This window comes from Salvelinus fontinalis, chromosome 4 (assembly GCF_029448725.1).
Source record: "Salvelinus fontinalis isolate EN_2023a chromosome 4, ASM2944872v1, whole genome shotgun sequence".
In the NCBI taxonomy this organism is placed as follows: domain Eukaryota; kingdom Metazoa; phylum Chordata; class Actinopteri; order Salmoniformes; family Salmonidae; genus Salvelinus; species Salvelinus fontinalis.
In genome coordinates this window covers 85,957,882-85,978,398 of record NC_074668.1, presented here as the reverse complement: position 1 = coordinate 85,978,398, position 20,517 = coordinate 85,957,882, and the positions used below count along the sequence as shown (strand labels likewise).

At 49.2% G+C, this 20,517-nt stretch overlaps 1 protein-coding gene across 2 annotated transcripts in view; it reads left to right on the top strand.

The window, feature by feature from the left end:
• Nucleotides 1-241: 241 nt before the first annotated feature.
• The window catches only part of LOC129854560 (E3 SUMO-protein ligase PIAS1-like), a 37,251-nt gene continuing 16,975 nt past the window's right edge, over nucleotides 242-20,517 (top strand). The window contains exons 1-2 of one of the 2 annotated variants that reach the window (XM_055921772.1): nucleotides 242-3,681; nucleotides 19,238-19,322. In XM_055921772.1, coding sequence (XP_055777747.1) covers nucleotides 3,189-3,681; nucleotides 19,238-19,322 — 578 coding nt within the window. In that variant the 5' untranslated portion in view covers nucleotides 242-3,188. The remainder of the gene's footprint in view (nucleotides 3,682-19,237; nucleotides 19,323-20,517) is intronic. The other variant, XM_055921770.1, reaches the window with a different exon arrangement.

The window sequence follows — 20,517 nt, the reverse complement described above, 5'->3', positions numbered from 1 at the left end:
ACACACACCCGGTGTGGTCTGAAACAGCCCTGATACACCCAGCGTTATCCTGCTACCTTACTCTTTCAAAACCACACATTATCACCTCACTTAAGTTGTGCTGCAGGAGTGACTCACCTCATAAACTCACACTTTGCTTGTTGTTGTTCTTTGTAAACAAACACATGTGACTGTCTCAAACTGCTGTTTTGGGAAACCCAGTACCGGTAATCTTCATAATGATTTTTTTTTTATGTCGAAATGATGAAAACAATCTGCTTATATATTACCTAGTCCTAGGGACCACTTGCGTGCACGTTTTGGTTTTTGCCCTAGCACTACAGAGCTGACCTAGTCCTGGGGGGCCGGACCGAGTTTGGGAAACACTGACCTTGTGCACAAGTTGACTGTGGGTATTTATTTAAAAAGTGCTAATATTCAAAGTCCAAAAAGTGTAATTTACCAAAATGCTAACAACTACTAAGGTATCCTCATAGGATGCTAACTAAATGCTAACAACTACTAAGGAATCCTCATAGAGGATGCTAACGAGCGCATTGCAAACATTTTGTACAGCTTCTGACCTAAACTATACAAGTAACTCCCAAATGCTACTCAGTTTGCTGCGCAAAAGGAAGATTAGCAAGGCTCGTGATCCACGAGGGGATACTCTGCTATTATCAAGCGAATACTTGATTTTTGGAAGAAGCTACCACTTCGCCAGATATCTCACTAGCTACTAAATTAGCAAACCAAATGCACAATTGCAGAGCATTTAGCAAATTTTTTGACAGTTAACTTAATAGTTATAAGATATCTAGCTGGCAAACATTTAGTTGTGAATTCCAATCTGTAATTAGATCACCTGGCGCGTGCTGCACGACAGTGACTCACAAGCCTCCGGTCTCGTTGTTGTGTGCTTATAAACAAACACCACGTGACAGGGAACTATCGTAAGCTTCATAATTATGTGACCGATGAAATGGAGAACACAATGTTCTTTATCTCCTAATGTATTGCACGAGTTGACTGCAGGTATTTACTTAAAGTAGCTACAAATATTCAAATGTATAGTTTCAACGGTAGTGAATAACCATCCCGTGGCTTTTTCCAAATACCCCGGTATACAGTATATACGTTATACCGCCCAAGCCTAGTCACATTATAGTGTGGTCGCATTATAGGGAGATCATCATTGGACTGATCTGGGCTACATCAGTCTACATCAGTAATCTATAGTCTAGATAAAGATTTAGAATCGAGGCCATGTCTATGGTCATCGAGACGAAGCCTTGAAGGAGAGAGAATTAGTGATGGGGGTGAAAATCACTGTACCTGCATCAAAACTCCACAACTTTTACTTTATAACTTGTTGTCCATATACTTTTTTTAATGGAAGCCAATTTGTTTTTCAGCACATTTATTTCCATGACTGGTCATGGAAGCAGACATTTGGTGAGAAATATGTTTGGAACATCGAATCGCAATACATACAGTCATGAAAATTGCAGTGTTAATTTTTTTAGATTTAGTGTTGGTGAAATTTGTCAAAATGACAGTCACATTTTTGTCATTTGAAGAATTTAGTCTTGTTATTGTTTTATTTACCCTTTATTTAACCAGGTAGGCCAGTTGAGAACAAGTTCTCATTTACAACTGTGACCTGGCCAAGATAAAGCAAAGCAGTGCGACACAAACAACACAGTTACACATGGAATAAACAAACATACAGTCAATAATACAATAGAAAAAGTCTATATAAAATGTGTGCAAATGAGATAAGATTAGGGAGGTAAGGCAATAAATAGGCCATAGTGGCGAAATAATTACAATTTAGCAATTAAACACTGGAATGGTAGATGTGCAGAATATGAGTGTGCAAGTAGAGATACTGGGGTGCAAAGGAGCAAAGTAGATAACAGAATGGGGATGAGGTAGTTGGATGGGCTATTTACAGATGTGCTATGCACAGGTGCAGTGATCTGTGAGCTTAATGCTGCTATTGTTTTTACATTTTGTAAAGCAGCTTGTGTTTCTTAACCAGCCAAAGGGTAGCTAACTAGAAGGCTGGCGGTAAAGCAAGAGAGTCGCCTGTGTGATGTGTACACTATAAGTGGAGCCTGTCTGCCTGTCTGCCCACACTCATCGCTTGCTCCCCTGCAGCTCACCAGCTGATGTAGGCTGTGTGTGCTGGGTGTGACGTGTCCTTCCCACTTGCTGAACAGAAATGCGCTGCACATCTGTGCTGCTCATATTAATTGTGCTCATCACTGAACAGCGCTCAGTCGTTCCAGAAACTCTTGTCCAGTCCACTTAGGAGTCTGATGTTTGTCACCGAGATCATTTTCTCCTCTCATTTTATAGTTTTTTTCTGGGTCTGTTTATATTGTAGTCAATATTTTTGTTGATGAAATTAACGCTGTAGTATCGGCACCTAAGTATCGTGAGGTCCCTGGCAATTCCCAGCTCTAGAGCAAATGAGATGTTAGTTGCTCGAATGTCCACCTATAGCATGGAGAACATACCCTATTAATATGCATGGGCATTTCATTATTATAGATAATGAACAATTTGCATCTAATTAGCATGGAATTAGTATCAGCTCACTCATGACTGGTTCCAGTCCACAGGTCGTACTGGTAGGAACCTGGTCTGATAACACTTCATTGAAATTCATAACACACCCTCGGCACATGTAATTACCTGTAGTGGAAACTGGGCCTGCGTCAACCCTTATGAGAGAGCTGGTGATGTGTATTAGCCTATATCACATAGTTTACACGTTCCTTTGATGGATTTAGCCTAATCTGTGCCATGAAAATTCAAATCATGAATCAAAAATTAGTTCAATTGATGTTGTGTATGCTTCTACAGTATATTAAACTTCACTGGTTTTTAGGCGTAATGTAAATCCTCTTGCGTGATGGAATAATGGCGCATTGCTTTCCCTTCGTGGATTCTTCTTGTGGGTATAACTTCACAAACTGCCAATGTTAGTTAAAGCTTTTCTGTGTGAGGCAACTGATCATTAGACTACTCCTACGCTGTCGTCCATGTTTCACGCCAACCAGGTAAGTCTCCTCGCACTTTTGTTGGTTTAAGCAAGGAGTACTTCAGGAGTTTTGTAGACTCATTTCATTTAGCCTAACTCAACTCTCTCTCTTTCTGTCTCTGTCTCTCTCTCGGTCTCTGTCTCTCCTCCACAGCAAATGGTGATGAGCCTGCGCGTGTCAGAGCTGCAGGTTCTGCTAGGCTACGCGGGCCGCAACAAACACGGGCGAAAACATGAGCTCTTAACCATGGCCCTGCATCTCCTGAAAGCCGGCTGCAGCCCCGCCGTGCAGATGAAGATCAAGGAACTGTACTGCAGACGCTTCCCCACCAAGATGGGCTCTCCCTCAGAGCTGGTCCTGCCCGGACCACACTACCCTGCCTCGGGAGGAGGGGCCGGAGGAGGGGGCACTGCCGCCCTGCCTGCCGGCCTCAGCCAGCTGGCGTATGAGGGCCACGGGCACGGGGGAGTACCCTCGCCGGCCGCCCTGCTGCCCATCTCGCTGCTGGGGCCTGGCAAGCACGAGCTCAGCGGGCTGGCGCACCACCTGCCCACCTCGGCCACCCTGCATCCGGTGCACCCAGACGTCAAGCTGCAGAGGCTGCCCTTCTACGATATGCTGGACGAGCTCATCAAGCCCACCAGTCTAGGTAAGGGTGCTGGTGTCTGTGGGTGGCTGGTGTCTGTGGGTTGGTATGTGTAGTTTTGCAAACTACCAGTAATTTACCAAAGTTACCGGAATCTTCAGTAATTTTGGTAATTAACAGATAATCTATGGTAACTTTGGTAATGAATACTTGAACTTTAAAATGTTTTTATTCATATATAGTATTTATTTGTTTATATCTGTGTCCATGAGTTTGTAGTAGATAGACCATATGGTTACAGAGAAAATAGACTAATTAATGGAAAAAGCATCTAATCAATAATGGCATTCTTTTGATCAACTCTGCAACTCTTCCGACTATTGACCTTTTTCACAACTTCATGGTTGTTTGATCAGTTGGACTGTGAAGTTCGCAAATGTAAGAAGATGCTTTCTAATGATCCAAAGTCACGCTGTTGCTACTGCCTGTAAACACAGTCCAGTTCAAAGTGAATGATGGCAGGTCATACTGCCTGTAAACACAGTCCAGTTCAGTGTGAATGATGGCAGGTTCTACTGCCTGTAAACACAGTCCAGTTCAGTGTGAATGATGGCAGGTCATACTGCCTGTAAACACACAGTCCAGTTCAACGTGAATGATGGCAGGTCCTACTGCATGTAAACACAGTCCAGTTCAGAGTGAATGATGGCAGGTCCTACTGCCTGTAAACACAGTCCAGTTCAGAGTGAATGATGGCAGGTCCTACTGCCTGTAAACACACAGTCCAGTTCAAAGTGAATGATGGCAGGTCCTACTGCCTGTAAACACAGTCCAGTTCAGAGTGAATGATGGCAGGTCCTACTGCCTGTAAACACACAGTCCAGTTCAAAGTGAATGATGGCAGGTCCTACTGCCTGTAAACACAGTCCAGTTCAGAGTGAATGATGGCAGGTCCTACTGCCTGTAAACACACAGTCCAGTTCAAAGTGAATGATGGCAGGTCATACTGCCTGTAAACACACAGTCCAGTTCAAAGTGAATGATGGCAGCAGGCCTGTGTGGCAAATGGCTTATTTGCATATAGGCCTACTGTATCACTGATTGGCTATGGCACTCCGGTCTGTGTCGTCTGGACAATAGGTTTTATTTACTGCAGTGTCTATTAATTGTTCAAATGCACAGCTGCTTTCCAACTATATATTTCTATAGAATTTTCACATGCCTTCCTCTACGTCATTCCCAAACATTGTAATAAAGTGGGAACATCTGAAAGTGATCATATCTATGTGTTTATCAGTCAATTTAGAAGCAGGCGTCATGTTCTTACTGGGGTCGTATATGAACATATTTTAATAAGAATTCATTGTTGCTAAAACGCTGTCAGTTCCACTTTAAGATAATAATGCATCATGCTCTGCCATACGGAGCCATACGGAGCCATACGGGACCATACGGAGCCATACGGGACCATACGGGGCCATACGGAGCCATACGGAGCCATACGGGGCCATACGGAGCCATACGGGGCCATACGGAGCCATACGGGGCCATACGTGGCCATACGGGGCCATACGGGACCATACGGGGCCATACGGGGCCATACGGGACCATACGGGGCCATACGGAGCCATACGGGACCATACGGGGCCATACGGGGCCATACGGGACCATACGGAGCCATACGGAGCCATACGGGGCCATACGGAGCCATACGGAGCCATACGGAGCCATACGGAGCCATACGGGACCATACGGGACCATACGGGGCCATACGGAGCCATACGGGACCATACGGGACCATACGGAGCCATACGGAGCCATACGGAGCCAAACGGGACCATACGGGGCCATACGGGGCCATACGGAGCCATACGGAGCCATAAGGGACCATACGGAGCCATACGGAGCCATACGGGGCCATACGGAGCCATACGGGGCCATACGGGGCCATACGGGGCCATACGGGACCATACGGAGCCATACGGAGCCATACGGAGCCATACGGAGCCATACGGGACCATACGGGGCCATACAGACATACTTTTAGGCCTAATAGGCTATACATCCTCTGTCTTTCTAAGTAACCTATTTATAATTCACAACTTGTACAGTTGCATCTCAACACGGCTCTTAATTTTGATATGATGTCCAGTTCTATTAGATATGCAAATGATGCATCACACCCCACTGCACCTTGTATGATAAAACACCTCCCCTTTCAACCTGCACCAACTTCCCTGCAAATATATGGAAATGTCTACATTTTCCTACATTAGCATTTTGATGGAGTAGGATACTGGATTGTGATTAATTTGCCTCTGGTTGCATGTACAAACACACTGCCCACAACACTGTCCATCTCGCCATCTCGCTCTTCTCTCCTCTCTCCATCTCTCTCGTATTGACGTGCTGTGAAATCCTACAGCCATACACCTGTGTCTGCAAAACATATCCCCCATCATGTGACTGTTAGGCACACACACAAACACACACACTCCCTCCACACAAACTCTTACCAAACCTCATAAAAAAACAGTGACCCATCCAAATAAATAATGCATTTCAATCACACGTGTCCCCCAGGCAGAGAGAACAGCCTGAGGTAGAGAATGTAGCTCCTCTCAGTCATTGAAGACCTGATTCCTTCCCCTGCACGGTGTGGTAATGAATTATCCACAGCCGTAGTTTTGAGGAGATGACCCTCTTTATCCTAATAATAATGTCAGGACAGTAATGAAGCAGCTTGATTCATTCATTTGCCTTCCCAGATGGACCGAGGGGAGCCTCTCTCTCTCTCTTCCACCTCTCTCTGTTCCCCCTCTCTCTGTTTATCTATAGCTCTATTCCTCTCTCTCTTCCCCCTCTCTCATCCCCCTCTCTCATCCCCCTCTCTTCCCCCTCTCTCTGTTTATTTATAGCTCTATTCCTCTCTACCCCTCTCTGTTCATCTATAGTTATATTCATCTCTACTCTCTCTCTGTTCATCTATAGTTATATTCATCTCTTCCCCCTTTCTCTCTTCTCTCTCTCTCTCCTCTCTCTCTCTTCCCCCTCTCTCTGTTTATCTATAGCTCTATTCCTCTCTCTTCCCCCTCTCTCTTCTCTCTCTCTGTTAATCTCTATCTCTATGCCTCTCTTCCCCCTCTCTCTCTCTTCTCTCTCTCTCTGTTCATCTCTAGCTCTGCCTCTCTTCCCCCTCTCTCCTTTCATCTCTAGCTCTATGCCCCTCTTCCCCCTCTCTCTTCCCCCTCTCTCTCTGTTCATCTCTAGATCTATGCCTCTCTCTTCCTCCTCTCTCTGTTCATCTCTAGCTCTATGCCTCTCTCTTCCTCCTCTCTCTGTTCATCTATAGTTCTATTCATCTCTCCTCCCCCTCTCTCTGTCTATCATTAGCTCTCTCCCTTAACCCCACCCCTCTCTGTTTATTGCTAGTTATCTTGCCCACCCCTCCCCCGCTCTCTCGCTCTCTCTCTCTGTCTATCATTAGTGTTCTCTCTCTCGCTCTCTCTCTCTCCCTCTATCATTAGTGTTCTCTCTCTCTCCCTCTATCATTAGTGTTCTCTCTCTCGCTCTCTCTCTCTCCCTCTTTCATTAGTGTTCTCTCTGTCTCTGTCTCACTCTCTCTCTCTGTCTCACTCTTGCATTCCCTGATTATCGCTGGCTCTGTTTCCCTCCATCTCTCTCCCTCTGTTTATCTCTAGCTGCCTTGGCTGTGCCTCTCTCACTCTCCCACCCCTCCCCCCTCTCTGGCTATGCCTCTCTCTCTCTCTCCCTCCCCTCTCTCTGGCTGTGCCTCTCTCTCTCCCATCCCCCACTCTTTATCTTCGCCCTGCCTCTCTCTACCCTATCCCAGCTCCCTCTCCCTCCCTTTCTCTTCTCTCCCTCACTCTACACACACCTCCCTCACTCAATTCAATCTCTCTCTTCTCTCCCTCACTCTACCCACTCCCTCCTGCTCTCCTCTCTCTCACTCAATTCAATCTCTATCTTCTCTCCCTCACTCTACCCACTACCTCCCTCTCTCACTCTACCCACTCCCACCCTCTCTCCCTCACTCAATTCAATTCACTCTTTTTTCCCTCCCTCCCTCTGTCCTTTCCCTCACTCTACCCATGCCCTCCCTTCCTCCCTCTCTCCCTCCCCCTCTCGCTCCTCTACCTCCCCTCTCCAGTCTGTGCAGCAGCCTGTTCTCCTGTTGAAGGCTTGTAATGTCCTAACTCTTATCAGTACATGTTGTTGGCCTCCAGTTACTCCAGCTCCCCTCTGTAAAGACTGGTTAATGTAGCAACTGAGGACCCGAGCGGCTCTGCTCATTAACTAGGCCACATTCATGTTTGTCGAACTCTAAACTCTTCATCACCACCACCATCATCCTCTGCCAGGGAGCCATGCCTCTGTGTTCATTATGGATATCAATGTGGCACGCATACATTATACATGATTTTAATCACCATATTCTTGGGAAATAATGTAGGACTATTTCAAATTTGATGAGCATCCCATAAATAGTAAAGATTCCTTTCTGAGACTTTCTCCTTTGAATGTTTCTTTGAAAGTCATGAGTTGGGAGGGGAGAGGGAGATATTTTTGATTGAAAATACGGAGGTGTCATTTTGTTTTTGTGGATTCGGGGCCTTGTAGACCCATATAGCCTTCCTCAGTGCGGATTGTTGAAAGTACATTGAGTACGATTCCTGAAATGGCAGGTCTCTAAACTCTCTGGTCAAACAAGATGGCTGCCCCCCACCACATCTGCCACAACAGAGCCCTGAGAATGTGGCAGATGTGTGAACAGGTTTAAGAGGCTTCTAAAAGCACCTTAACTCAGCTCTTTAAGGGCCAAGGAGGAATTTATATTGGAATGCACAACGTTGGCTTTACACAACTTCCTGTGTTTTGTTTTCATTAACATGGATATTTTCATGACACACCATACAGAACAAGAAGCTGACCCCAGAAGGCTGTGACCACACAAACACACACACACACACACACACACACACAAATATACAAATTGACCCATCACAATCTTCTCACCAGTCAATACACACCCAATCCCTGACCCCCTCACTACACACAACCCCCCCTCACTACACACAACCCCCCTCACTACACACAACCCCCCCTCACTACACACAACCCGACCCCCCCCCCCCCCCCCAAGCCCACTCCTCTTCAATGTGTTCTCCATACATCCCCTCACATAGCAGTGATGGCTGCCAGGCTGGGAACAGCCACCACTCTGAGCTACTACCAGGCAGCATGCAGCAGGAGTGTGTGTCGCTGCAGCAAGAGCTCTGGAATGTGTCTGCTATGTAGAGTAGAGAGGATGGCTGCACAGGTCTCTCAGTATAGGGACAATAAAGGTTAGTTATGGCTGTTGGGGAAAGAGAAGACAATTAGTCTGGAAGGTTCAGTTGGCGGGGTGTATTGTGTTGAACGGAGCGGTCTGTTACCGTGGCGGAGCTGAACGGAGCGGTCTGTTACCGTGGCGGAGCTGAACGGAGCGGTCTGTTGCCGTGGCGGAGCTGAACGGAGCGGTCTGTTACCGTGGCGGAGCTGAACGGAGCGGTCTGTTACCGTGGCGGAGCTGAACGGAGCGGTCTGTTGCCGTGGCGGAGCTGAACGGAGCGGTCTGTTGCCGTGGCGGAGCTGAACGGAGCGGTCTGTTGCCGTGGCGGAGCTGAACGGAGCGGTCTGTTGCCGTGGCGGAGCTGAACGGAGCGGTCTGTTGCCGTGGCGGAGCTGAACGGAGCGGTCTGTTGCCGTGGCGGAGCTGAACGGAGCGGTCTGTTGCCGTGGCGGAGCTGAACGGAGCGGTCTGTTGCCGTGGCGGAGCTGAACGGAGCGGTCTGTTGCCGTGGCGGAGCTGAACGGAGCGGTCTGTTGCCGTGGCGGAGCTGAACGGAGCGGTCTGTTGCCGTGGCGGAGCTGAACGGAGCGGTCTGTTGCCGTGGCGGAGCTGAACGGAGCGGTCTGTTGCCGTGGCGGAGCTGAACGGAGCGGTCTGTTGCCGTGGCGGAGCTGAACGGAGCGGTCTGTTGCCGTGGCGGAGCTGAACGGAGCGGTCTGTTGCCGTGGCGGAGCTGAACGGAGCGGTCTGTTGCCGTGGCGGAGATGAACGGAGCGGTCTGTTGCCGTGGCGGGGCTGAACGGAGCGGTCTGTTGCCGTGGCGGGGCTGAACGGAGCGGTCTGTTGCCGTGGGTGACAGTGAGAGGAGCTAAACCGTTTTGGCTCCTTTCTGTGAGTGATCTCAGGTGTGTGTGTGAGCATGTGTGTATTGTAATGCATAAAACAATGGGAGGATGCCACTGACTAGCTAATAGACTCCAGCTGGTCTTTGCTCCACTGAAGAACTAGAGCGGCTCACATTCTCCCTAACTTATACTGACTCCAGAACAGATTCTCCCTAGTTTATACTGACTCTAGAACACATTCTCCCTAACTTATACTGACTCCAGAACACATTCTCCCTAGCTTATACTGACTCCAGAACAGATTCTCCCGAACTTATAGTTCCCTCTCTTCTCCTCCTCTTAGCCAGTACTGACTCCAGAACAGATTCTCCCTAGCTTATAGTTCCCTCTCTTCTCCTCCTCTTAGCCAGAACTGACTCCAGAACAGATTTTCCCCAGAAAGAAAAGGTACTAACGTGAGCTCACACTACTTTTACCATAAGAGCTGATCTAGGAACAGTGTCACATTCTCCCTAACTTATACTGACTCCAGAACAGATTCTCCCTAGTTTATACTGACTCTAGAACACATTCTCCCTAGTTTATACTGACTCTAGAACACATTCTCCCTAGCTTATACTGACTCCAGAACAGATTCTCCCGAACTTATAGTTCCCTCTCTTCTCCTCCTCTTAGCCAGTACTGACTCCAGAACAGATTCTCCCTAGCTTATAGTTCCCTCTCTTCTCCTCCTCTTAGCCAGAACTGACTCCAGAACAGATTCTCCCCAGAAAGAAAAGGTACAAACGTGAGCTCACACTACTTTTACCATAAGAGCTGATCTAGGAACAGTGTTTGCCGTGCTTTGCTGTCAGAAGCAGCCATCCAGTAAAGATCTGATAGATGGAGGGGTGTGTGTGTGTGTTAACCCTTTGCCTTTCCACAAGTAACGTAGAAACACACCCCTCACAGATCCCTCCACTCTGCAGCCAATGGCTGGAACAATTCAGATGCTGAAGATTGAGCGGGAGAGAGTGTTTTGGGGGGGGGGGGGGGGTGAGGGAAAGAGAGCGAGCGAGAGGGAAGAGAGAATAACAGTCTATTTATAGCCTTGGCGCCCGGGAGGAAGAAGACCGTTGTTAGGAACCAACTGATGCACTCGAGGATCACATAGATGTTTGTATTCTTTCTACCATCTAGTATTGTAGCAGACTGGGGGCTGTGGTAAATCCACCTCACACCCCTTCTCATCTCTAATGGCACCCCAGGTGGTGGAAAGACAACCACAGACCCATTTTGACAGACACAGGCGGTGGAAAACAGATTGTTCTCTGTTAATGCAGATGAGTTGGGGAACCTGGTGGTTGGGCCTTGGTAATCGTCTGGTGGGGGGGTTATTCTTGGTTGGTCCCTCTCTCCTCCCCTCCCCCATCATCCTAAACGGAAAGTAATTACCGCCGTCAAGAGACACCCCTCATATTATTCTGTGATCATTTACCTCGTGTGTGTGTGTGTGTGTGTGTGTGTGTGTGTGTGTGTGTGTGTGTGTGTGTGTGTGTGTGTGTGTGTGGGTGGAATCAAAAGGAAGCCAATTAAGCTGTTGTCAGTATAGTTGCAGCCTGATGCCTTTCAGTGTGATTGGCCCTGAATGATCTGCTTTACCCTGTCCAGTCCATCAGGTAACTACACTGAACAAAAATATGAATGTGTTGGTCCCTTGTTTCATGAGCTGAAATAAAAGATCCCAGAAATGTTCCATATGCTCAAAAAGCTTATTTCTGTAAGATGTTGTGCACAGATTTGTTTACATCCCTGTTAGTGAGCATTTCAAGATAATCCATCCATCTGACAGGTGTGGCCTATCAAGAAACTGATTAAACAGCATGATCATTACAGGTGCACCTTGTGCTGGGGACAAAAGACCACTCTAAAATGTGCAGTGACACAGATGTCTCGTGTTTTGAGGGTGTGTGTATTTGGCATGCTGACTACAGGAATGTTCCCCAGAGCTGTTGCCAGGCAATTGAATGTTAATTTCTCTAATATAAGCCACCTCCAACTTCTTTTTTAGAGAATTTGACAGTACGTCAGAACCGCAGAACCACGTGTATGGTGTCGTGGAGGTGAGCAGTTTGCTGATGTCAACCTTGTGAACAGAGTGGTGGGGTTATGGTATGGGGCAGGCATGAGCTACGGACAACGAACACAATTGCATTTGATCAATAGCCGTTTTAATGCAAAGAGATGAGCGACATGAGAACCTGAGGCCCGTTGTCGTGCCGTTCATTCGCCTCCATCACCTCACGTTTCAGCATGATAATGCACAGCCCCATGTCGCAAGGATCTGTACACCATTCCTAGAAGCTGAAAATGTCCCAGTTCTTCCATGGCCTGCATACTCACCAGACATGTCACCCATTGAGCATGTTTGGGATGCTCTAGATCAACGTGTATGACAGCGTGTACAATATCCAGCTACTTCACATAGCCATTGAAGAGGAGTGGGACAACATGCCACAGGCCACAATCAACAGCCGGATCAACTGCGAAGGAGATGTCACGATGCATGAGACAAATGATGGTCACAACAGATACTGACTGGTTCTGATCCACGCAACTACTTAAATATATATATATTTTTAAAGGTGTCTGTGACCAAGAGATGCATATCTGTGTTCCCAGTCATGTCAAATCCATGGATTATAGCCTGAATGAATGGATTTCTTTATATGAGGTGTATCTCAGTAAGGTGCTGTTGTTCCTTCTGGTCCAGTCAGTCAGGTAACTCTCTGTGTACACGTTCTATCACACTGGAAGTCCTCAGGGGACGTTGATGACAGGTAGCCTCCCTTTGACGGTAAATCCATTTCAACCTCCTTCAACATAAAACGTCTATCCTCAGGTGAATGCGGCTCCCACCTGGCATCAAACACCTGTTTATGATTTGGATGAGCAGCTTTCAACTGCTGTGATGCAAGGAGAGGCTGCAGCCAGGCTCTCTGGACAAGACGTTCTGTTGGTACATCCTGCAAGGAGATGCTGCAGCCTGGCTCTCTGGCCAAGACGTTCTGTTGGTACGTCCTGCCAGGAGATGCTGCAGCCTGGCTCTCTGGCCAAGACGTTCTGTTGGTACATCCTGCCAGGAGATGCTGCAGCCTGGCTCTCTGGCCAAGACGTTCTGTTCGTACATCCTGCAAGGAGATGCTGCAGCCTGGCTCTCTGGCCAAGACGTTCTGTTGGTACATCCTGCCAGGAGATGCTGCAGCCTGGCTCTCTGGCCAAGACGTTCTGTTGGTACATCCTGCAAGGAGATGCTGCAGCCAGGCTCTCTGGCCAAGACGTTCTGTTGGTACGTCCTGCAAGGAGATGCTGTAGCCTGGCTCTCTGGCCAAGACGTTCTGTTGGTACATCCTGCCAGGAGATGCTGCAGCCTGGCTCTCTGGACAAGACGTTCTGTTGGTACATCCTGCCAGGAGATGCTGCAGCCTGGCTCTCTGGCCAAGACGTTCTGTTGGTACATCCTGCAAGGAGATGCTGCAGCCTGGCTCTCTGGCCAAGACGTTCTGTTGGTACATCCTGCAAGGAGATGCTGCAGCCTGGCTCTCTGGACAAGACGTTCTGTTGGTACATCCTGCCAGGAGATGCTGCAGCCTGGCTCTCTGGCCAAGACGTTCTGTTGGTACATCCTGCAAGGAGATGCTGCAGCCTGGCTCTCTGGCCAAGACGTTCTGTTGGTACATCCTGCAAGGAGATGCTGTAGCCTGGCTCTCTGGCCAAGACGTTCTGTTGGTACGTCCTGCAAGGAGATGCTGCAGCCTGGCTCTCTGGCCAAGACGTTCTGTTGGTACATCCTGCAAGGATATGCTGTAGCCTGGCTCTCTGGCCAAGACGTTCTGTTGGTACGTCCTGCAAGGAGATGCTGCAGCCTGGCTCTCTGGCCAAGACGTTCTGTTGGTACGTCCTGCAAGGAGATGCTGCAGCCTGGCTCTCTGGCCAAGACGTTCTGTTGGTACGTCCTGCAAGGAGATGCTGCAGCCTGGCTCTCTGGCCAAGACGTTCTGTTGGTACGTCCTGCAAGGAGATGCTGCAGCCAGGCTCTCTGGACAAGACGTTCTGTTGGTACATCCTGCCAGGAGATGCTGCAGCCTGGCTCTCTGGCCAAGACGTTCTGTTGGTACATCCTGCCAGGAGATGCTGCAGCCTGGCTCTCTGGCCAAGACGTTCTGTTGGTACATCCTGCAAGGAGATGCTGCAGCCAGGCTCTCTGGCCAAGACGTTCTGTTGGTACATCCTGCCAGGAGATGCTGTAGCCTGGCTCTCTGGCCAAGACGTTCTGTTGGTACATCCTGCCAGGAGATGCTGTAGCCTGGCTCTCTGGCCAAGACGTTCTGTTGGTACGTCCTGCCAGGAGATGCTGCAGCCTGGCTCTCTGGCCAAGACGTTCTGTTGGTACGTCCTGCAAGGAGATGCTGCAGCCAGGCTCTCTGGACAAGACGTTCTGTTGGTACATCCTGCCAGGAGATGCTGCAGCCTGGCTCTCTGGCCAAGACGTTCTGTTGGTACATCCTGCAAGGAGATGCTGCAGCCAGGCTCTCTGGCCAAGACGTTCTGTTGGTACATCCTGCCAGGAGATGCTGTAGCCTGGCTCTCTGGCCAAGACGTTCTGTTGGTACGTCCTGCCAGGAGATGCTGTAGCCTGGCTCTCTGGCCAAGACGTTCTGTTGGTACGTCCTGCAAGGAGATGCTGCAGCCTGGCTCTCTGGCCAAGACGTTCTGTTGGTACATCCTGCCAGGAGATGCTGCAGCCTGGCTCTCTGGCCAAGACGTTCTGTTGGTACATCCTGCAAGGAGATGCTGCAGCCTGGCTCTCTGGCCAAGACGTTCTGTTGGTACGTCCTGCCAGGAGATGCTGCAGCCTGGCTCTCTGGCCAAGACGTTCTGTTGGTACATCCTGCCAGGAGGAGATCCCATCAGTTAGGAAGGGCGACTGAACACACGCTCCCCAGACACACACACACACACACACACACACACACACACACACACACACACACACACACACACACACACACACACACACACACACACCAGTCACACACACACACCAGTCTCTCACACACACTCACCAGACACACACCAGTTACTGTCATATGCAAACCCTACTTCTGCGCACACACACAGTGACATCATCGGTCTCACAACTCTGTCCCTCAGCACAAAGACCCTGACTGGACGGCTTACTGCTGAACTACAGCCTGGGACCGTACTAACCCCACAGTCTGTCTTCATACAGGGCTGTTTCTCCCAGTCCGTAAGCCCCCCAGGCATATACAGGGCTGTTTCTCCCAGTCCGTAAGCCCCCCAGGCATATACAGGGCTGTTTCTCCCACTCCATAAGCCCCCCAGGTATATACAGGGCTGTTTCTCCCAGTCCGTAAGCCCCCCAGGCATATACAGGGCTGTTTCTCCCACTCCATAAGCCCCCCAGGCATATACAGGGCTGTTTCTCCCAGTCCGTAAGCTCCCCAGGCATATACAGGGCTGTTTCTCCCACTCCATAAGCCCCCCAGGCATATACAGGGCTGTTTCTCCCAGTCCGTAAGCTCCCCAGGCATATACAGGGCTGTTTCTCCCAGTCCGTAAGCTCCCCAGGCATATACAGGGCTGTTTCTCCCAGTCCGTAAGCTCCCCAGGCATATACAGGGCTGTTTCTCCCAGTCCGTAAGCCCCCCAGACGTATACAGGCTGTTTCTCCCAGTCCGTAAGCCCCCCAGACATATACAGGCTGTTTCTCCCAGTCCGTAAGCCCCTCAGGTATATACAGGGCTGTTTCTCCCAGTCCGTAAGCCCCCCAGACAGCACTTCAGAGCCCCACTGTTCCCCTACACTACTCCACCAAGCCCAAGGCTGTACCAGGACCCAGGTTGTTGAGGAGATGAATGGCGACAAGACAAAACAGTCTTTTGATCTGTGTTTCTCTTAGGATCTCTGCACGTACGAGGTTCAAACTGTACCGTCACCCTACCAATTGACTATATTACACGTTCCATCTTGCTGAAGCCCCCATTTCTACTGGCGTCTATGACAAGATAGCACACTTGTCCTTTTCTCAGAGCATTCCTGGGAGCCAGTTTTGTTTTGAGAAGTCTGTCTGGAGGATAACTGGTGTGAAGAACAATCCTCCCTGCTGTTTGGTTGTGGGTAGAGGACCCTGTATTGTGTTGTGGGTAGAGGACCCTGTATTGTGTTGTGGGTAGAGGACCCTGTAATGTGTTGTGGGTAGAGGACCCTGTATTGTGTTGTGGGTAGAGGACCCTGTATTGTGTTGTGGGTAGATGACCCTGTGTTGTGGGTAGAGGACCCTGTATTGTCTTGTGGGTAGAGGACCCTGTATTGTCTTGTGGGTAGAGGACCCTGTATTGTGTTGTGGGTAGAGGACCCTGTATTGGGTTGTGGGTAGAGGACCCTGTATTGGGTTGTGGGTAGAGGACCCTGTATTTGGTTGTGGGTAGAGGACCCTGTATTGGGTTGTGGGTATAGGACCCTGTATTGGGTTGTGGGTAGAGGACCCTGTATTGGGTTGTGGGTAGAGGACCCTGTATTGGGTTGTGGGTAGAGGACCCTGTATTGGGTTGTGGGTAGAGGACCCTGTATTGGGTTGTGGGTAGAGGACCCTGTATTGGGTTGTGGGTAGAGGACCCTGTATTGGGTTATGGGTAGAGGACCCTGTATTGGGTTATGGGTAGAGGACCCTGTATTGGGTTATGGGTAGAGGACCCTGTATTGGGTTATGGGGAGAGGACCCTGTATTGTGTTGTGGGTAGAGGACCCTGTATTGTGTTGCGGGGAGAGGACCCTGTATTGTGTTGCGGGGAGAGGACCCTGTATTGTGTTGTGGGTAGAGGACCCTGTATTGTCTTGTGGGTAGAGGACCCTGTATTGTCTTGTGGGTAGAGGACCCTGTATTGTATTGTGGGTAGAGGACCCTGTATTGTGTTGTGGGTAGAGGACCCTGTATTGTGGGTAGAGGACCCTGTATTGTCTTGTGGGTAGAGGACCCTGTATTGTGTTGTGGGAAGAGGACCCTGTATTGTGTTGTGGGAAGAGGACCCTGTATTGTATTGTGGGTAGAGGACCCTGTGTTGTGGGTAGAGGACCCTGTATTGTATTGTGGGTAGAGGACCCTGTATTGTCTTGTGGGTAGAGGACCCTGTATTGTGTTGTGGGAAGAGGACCCTGTATTGTATTGTGGGTAGAGGACCCTGTGTTGTGGGTAGAGGACCCTGTATTGTGTTGTGGGTAGAGGACCCTGTATTGTGTTGTGGGAAGAGGACCCTGTATTGTGTTGTGGGTAGAGGACCCTGTATTGTGTTGTGGGTAGAGGACCCTGTATTGTGTTGTGGGTAGAGGACCCTGTATTGTGTTGTGGGTAGAGGACCCTGTATTGTGTTGTGGGTAGAGGACCCTGTATTGTATTGTGGGTAGAGGACCCTGTATTGTCTTGTGGGTAGAGGACCCTGTATTGTCTTGTGGGTAGAGGACCCTGTATTGTCTTGCGGGTAGAGGACCCTGTATTGTGTTGCGGGTAGAGGACCCTGTATTGTGTTGCGGGTAGAGGACCCTGTATTGGGTTGCGGGTAGAGGACCCTGTATTGGGTTGCGGGTAGAGGACCCTGTATTGGGTTGCGGGTAGAGGACCCTGTATTGGGTTGTGGGTAGAGGACCCTGTATTGGGTTGTGGGTAGAGGACCCTGTATTGGGTTGTGGGTAGAGGACCCTGTATTGGGTTATGGGTAGAGGACCCTGTATTGGGTTATGGGTAGAGGACCCTGTATTGGGTTATGGGTAGAGGACCCTGTATTGGGTTATGGGTAGAGGACCCTGTATTGGGTTATGGGTAGAGGACCCTGTATTGGGTTATGGGTAGAGGACCCTGTATTGGGTTATGGGGAGAGGACCCTGTATTGTGTTGTGGGTAGAGGACCCTGTATTGTGTTGCGGGGAGAGGACCCTGTATTGTGTTGCGGGGAGAGGACCCTGTATTGTGTTGTGGGTAGAGGACCCTGTATTGTATTGTGGGTAGAGGACCCTGTATTGTCTTGTGGGTAGAGGACCCTGTATTGTGTTGTGGGTAGAGGACCCTGTGTTGTGGGTAGAGGACCCTGTATTGTGTTGTGGGTAGAGGACCCTGTATTGTGGGTAGAGGACCCTGTATTGTCTTGTGGGTAGAGGACCCTGTATTGTCTTGTGGGTAGAGGACCCTGTATTGTGTTGTGGGAAGAGGACCCTGTATTGTATTGTGGGTAGAGGACCCTGTGTTGTGGGTAGAGGACCCTGTATTGTATTGTGGGTAGAGGACCCTGTATTGTCTTGTGGGTAGAGGACCCTGTATTGTGTTGTGGGAAGAGGACCCTGTATTGTATTGTGGGTAGAGGACCCTGTGTTGTGGGTAGAGGACCCTGTATTGTGTTGTGGGTAGAGGACCCTGTATTGTGTTGTGGGTAGAGGACCCTGTATTGTATTGTGGGTAGAGGACCCTGTATTGTGTTGTGGGAAGAGGACCCTGTATTGTGTTGTGGGTAGAGGACCCTGTATTGTGTTGTGGGTAGAGGACCCTGTATTGTGTTGTGGGTAGATGACCCTGTGTTGTATTGTGGGTAGAGGACCCTGTGTTGTATTGTGGGTAGAGGACCCTGTATTGTATTGTGGGTAGAGGACCCTGTATTGTGTTGCGGGTAGAGGACCCTGTATTGTGTTGCGGGTAGAGGACCCTGTATTGTGTTGCGGGTAGAGGACCCTGTATTGTGTGATTGGTTGAGTGAACAGAGCTCTCACTGAAAAGGGACTGGGCCTCTGTTCAATCAATCAAATGTATTTAAAAAGCCTTTTTTACATCAGCAGTTGTCACAAAGTGCTTGTACAGAAACCCAGACTAAAACCCCAAACAGCAAGCCATGCAGATGTAGAAGCACGGTGGCTAGGAAAAACTCCCAAGAAAAGGCAGGAACCTAGGAAGAAACCTAGAGAAGAACCAGGCTCTGAGGGGTGGCCAGTCCTCTTCTGGCTGTGCCTGATGGAGGTTATAAGAGTACATGGCCATAAAGGGCAGATTGTTCTTCTGATTGTTCACTGTCCTCTACAGTTCCCCTCACTTATCACTAACCAGTACCTCCTCTCTCTGTCTCCGTCTCACTCTCGCTCTCTCGCTTTCTCTCGCTCTCTCTCGTTCTCTCTCGTTCTCTGTTTCCATCTCACTCTCGCTTTCTCTCGCTCTCTGTTTCTCTCGCTCTCTGTTTCTCTCGCTCTCTGTTTCTCTCTCACTCTCTCTCTCACTCTCTCTCTCACTCTCTCTCTCACTCTCTCTCTCCCTCTCTCTCTCCCTCTGTCTCTCGTTCTCTCTCTCCCTCTGTGTCTCTCTCTGTCTCGCTCTCTCTTTCTGCAGCATCGGACAACAGCCAGCGGTTTCAGGAAACGTGTTTTGCGTTCGCACTAACGCCGCAGCAAGTCCAACAGATTAGCAGCTCAATGTAAGAGACACTCAAACCCTCTACCATGTACCCTACCAACGTACCCTACCAACATACCCTACCAACATACCCTCCCTACCCTCTATCCTACCATGTACCCTACCAACGTACCCTGCCTACCCTCTACTCTACCATGTACCCTATACTACCCTCTACTCTACCATGTACACTACCAACGTACCATTCCTACCATGTACCCTGTACTACCATGTACCCTTTTACCCTCTACTCTACCATGTACCCTACCAACGTACCCGTCCTACCCTCTACCCTACCATGTACCCTACCAACGTAACATTCCTACCATGTACCCTGTACTACCATGTACCCTATACTACCCTCTACTCTACCATGTACCCTACCAACGTACCATTCCTACCATGTACCCTGTACTACCATGTACCCTTCTACCCTCTACCCTGCCATGTACCCTATACTACCATGTACCCTACCAACGTACCATTCCTACCATGTACCCTGTACTACCATGTACCCTATACTACCCTCTACTCTACCATGTACCCTACCAACGTACCATTCCTACCATGTACCCTGTACTACCATGTACCCTTCTACCCTCTACCCTGCCATGTACCCTATACTACCATGTACCCTACCAACGTACCATTCCTACCATGTACCCTGTACTACCACGTACCCTGCCTACCCTCTACCCTCCATGTACGCTACCAACCCTCTACACTACCATGTACCCTATACTACCATGTACCCTGCCAACGTACCCTGCCTACCCTCTACACTACCATGTACCCTGTACTACCATGTACCCTATACTACCCTCTACTCTACCATGTACCCTACCAACGTACCATTCCTACCATGTACCCTGTACTACCATGTACCCTTCTACCCTCTACCCTACCATGTACCCTATACTACCATGTACCCTACCAACGTACCATTCCTACCATGTACCCTGTACTACCATGTACCCTTCTACCCTCAACCCTACCATGCACCCTATACTACCACGTACCCTGCCTACCCTCTACCCTACCATGTACCCTGTACTACCATGTACGCTACCAACCCTCTACACTACCATGTACCCTATACTACCATGTACCCTGCCAACGTACCCTGCCTACCCTCTACACTACCATGTACCCTATACTACCATGTACCCTATACTACCAACGTACCCTACCCACCCTCTGCTCTACCATATACACTA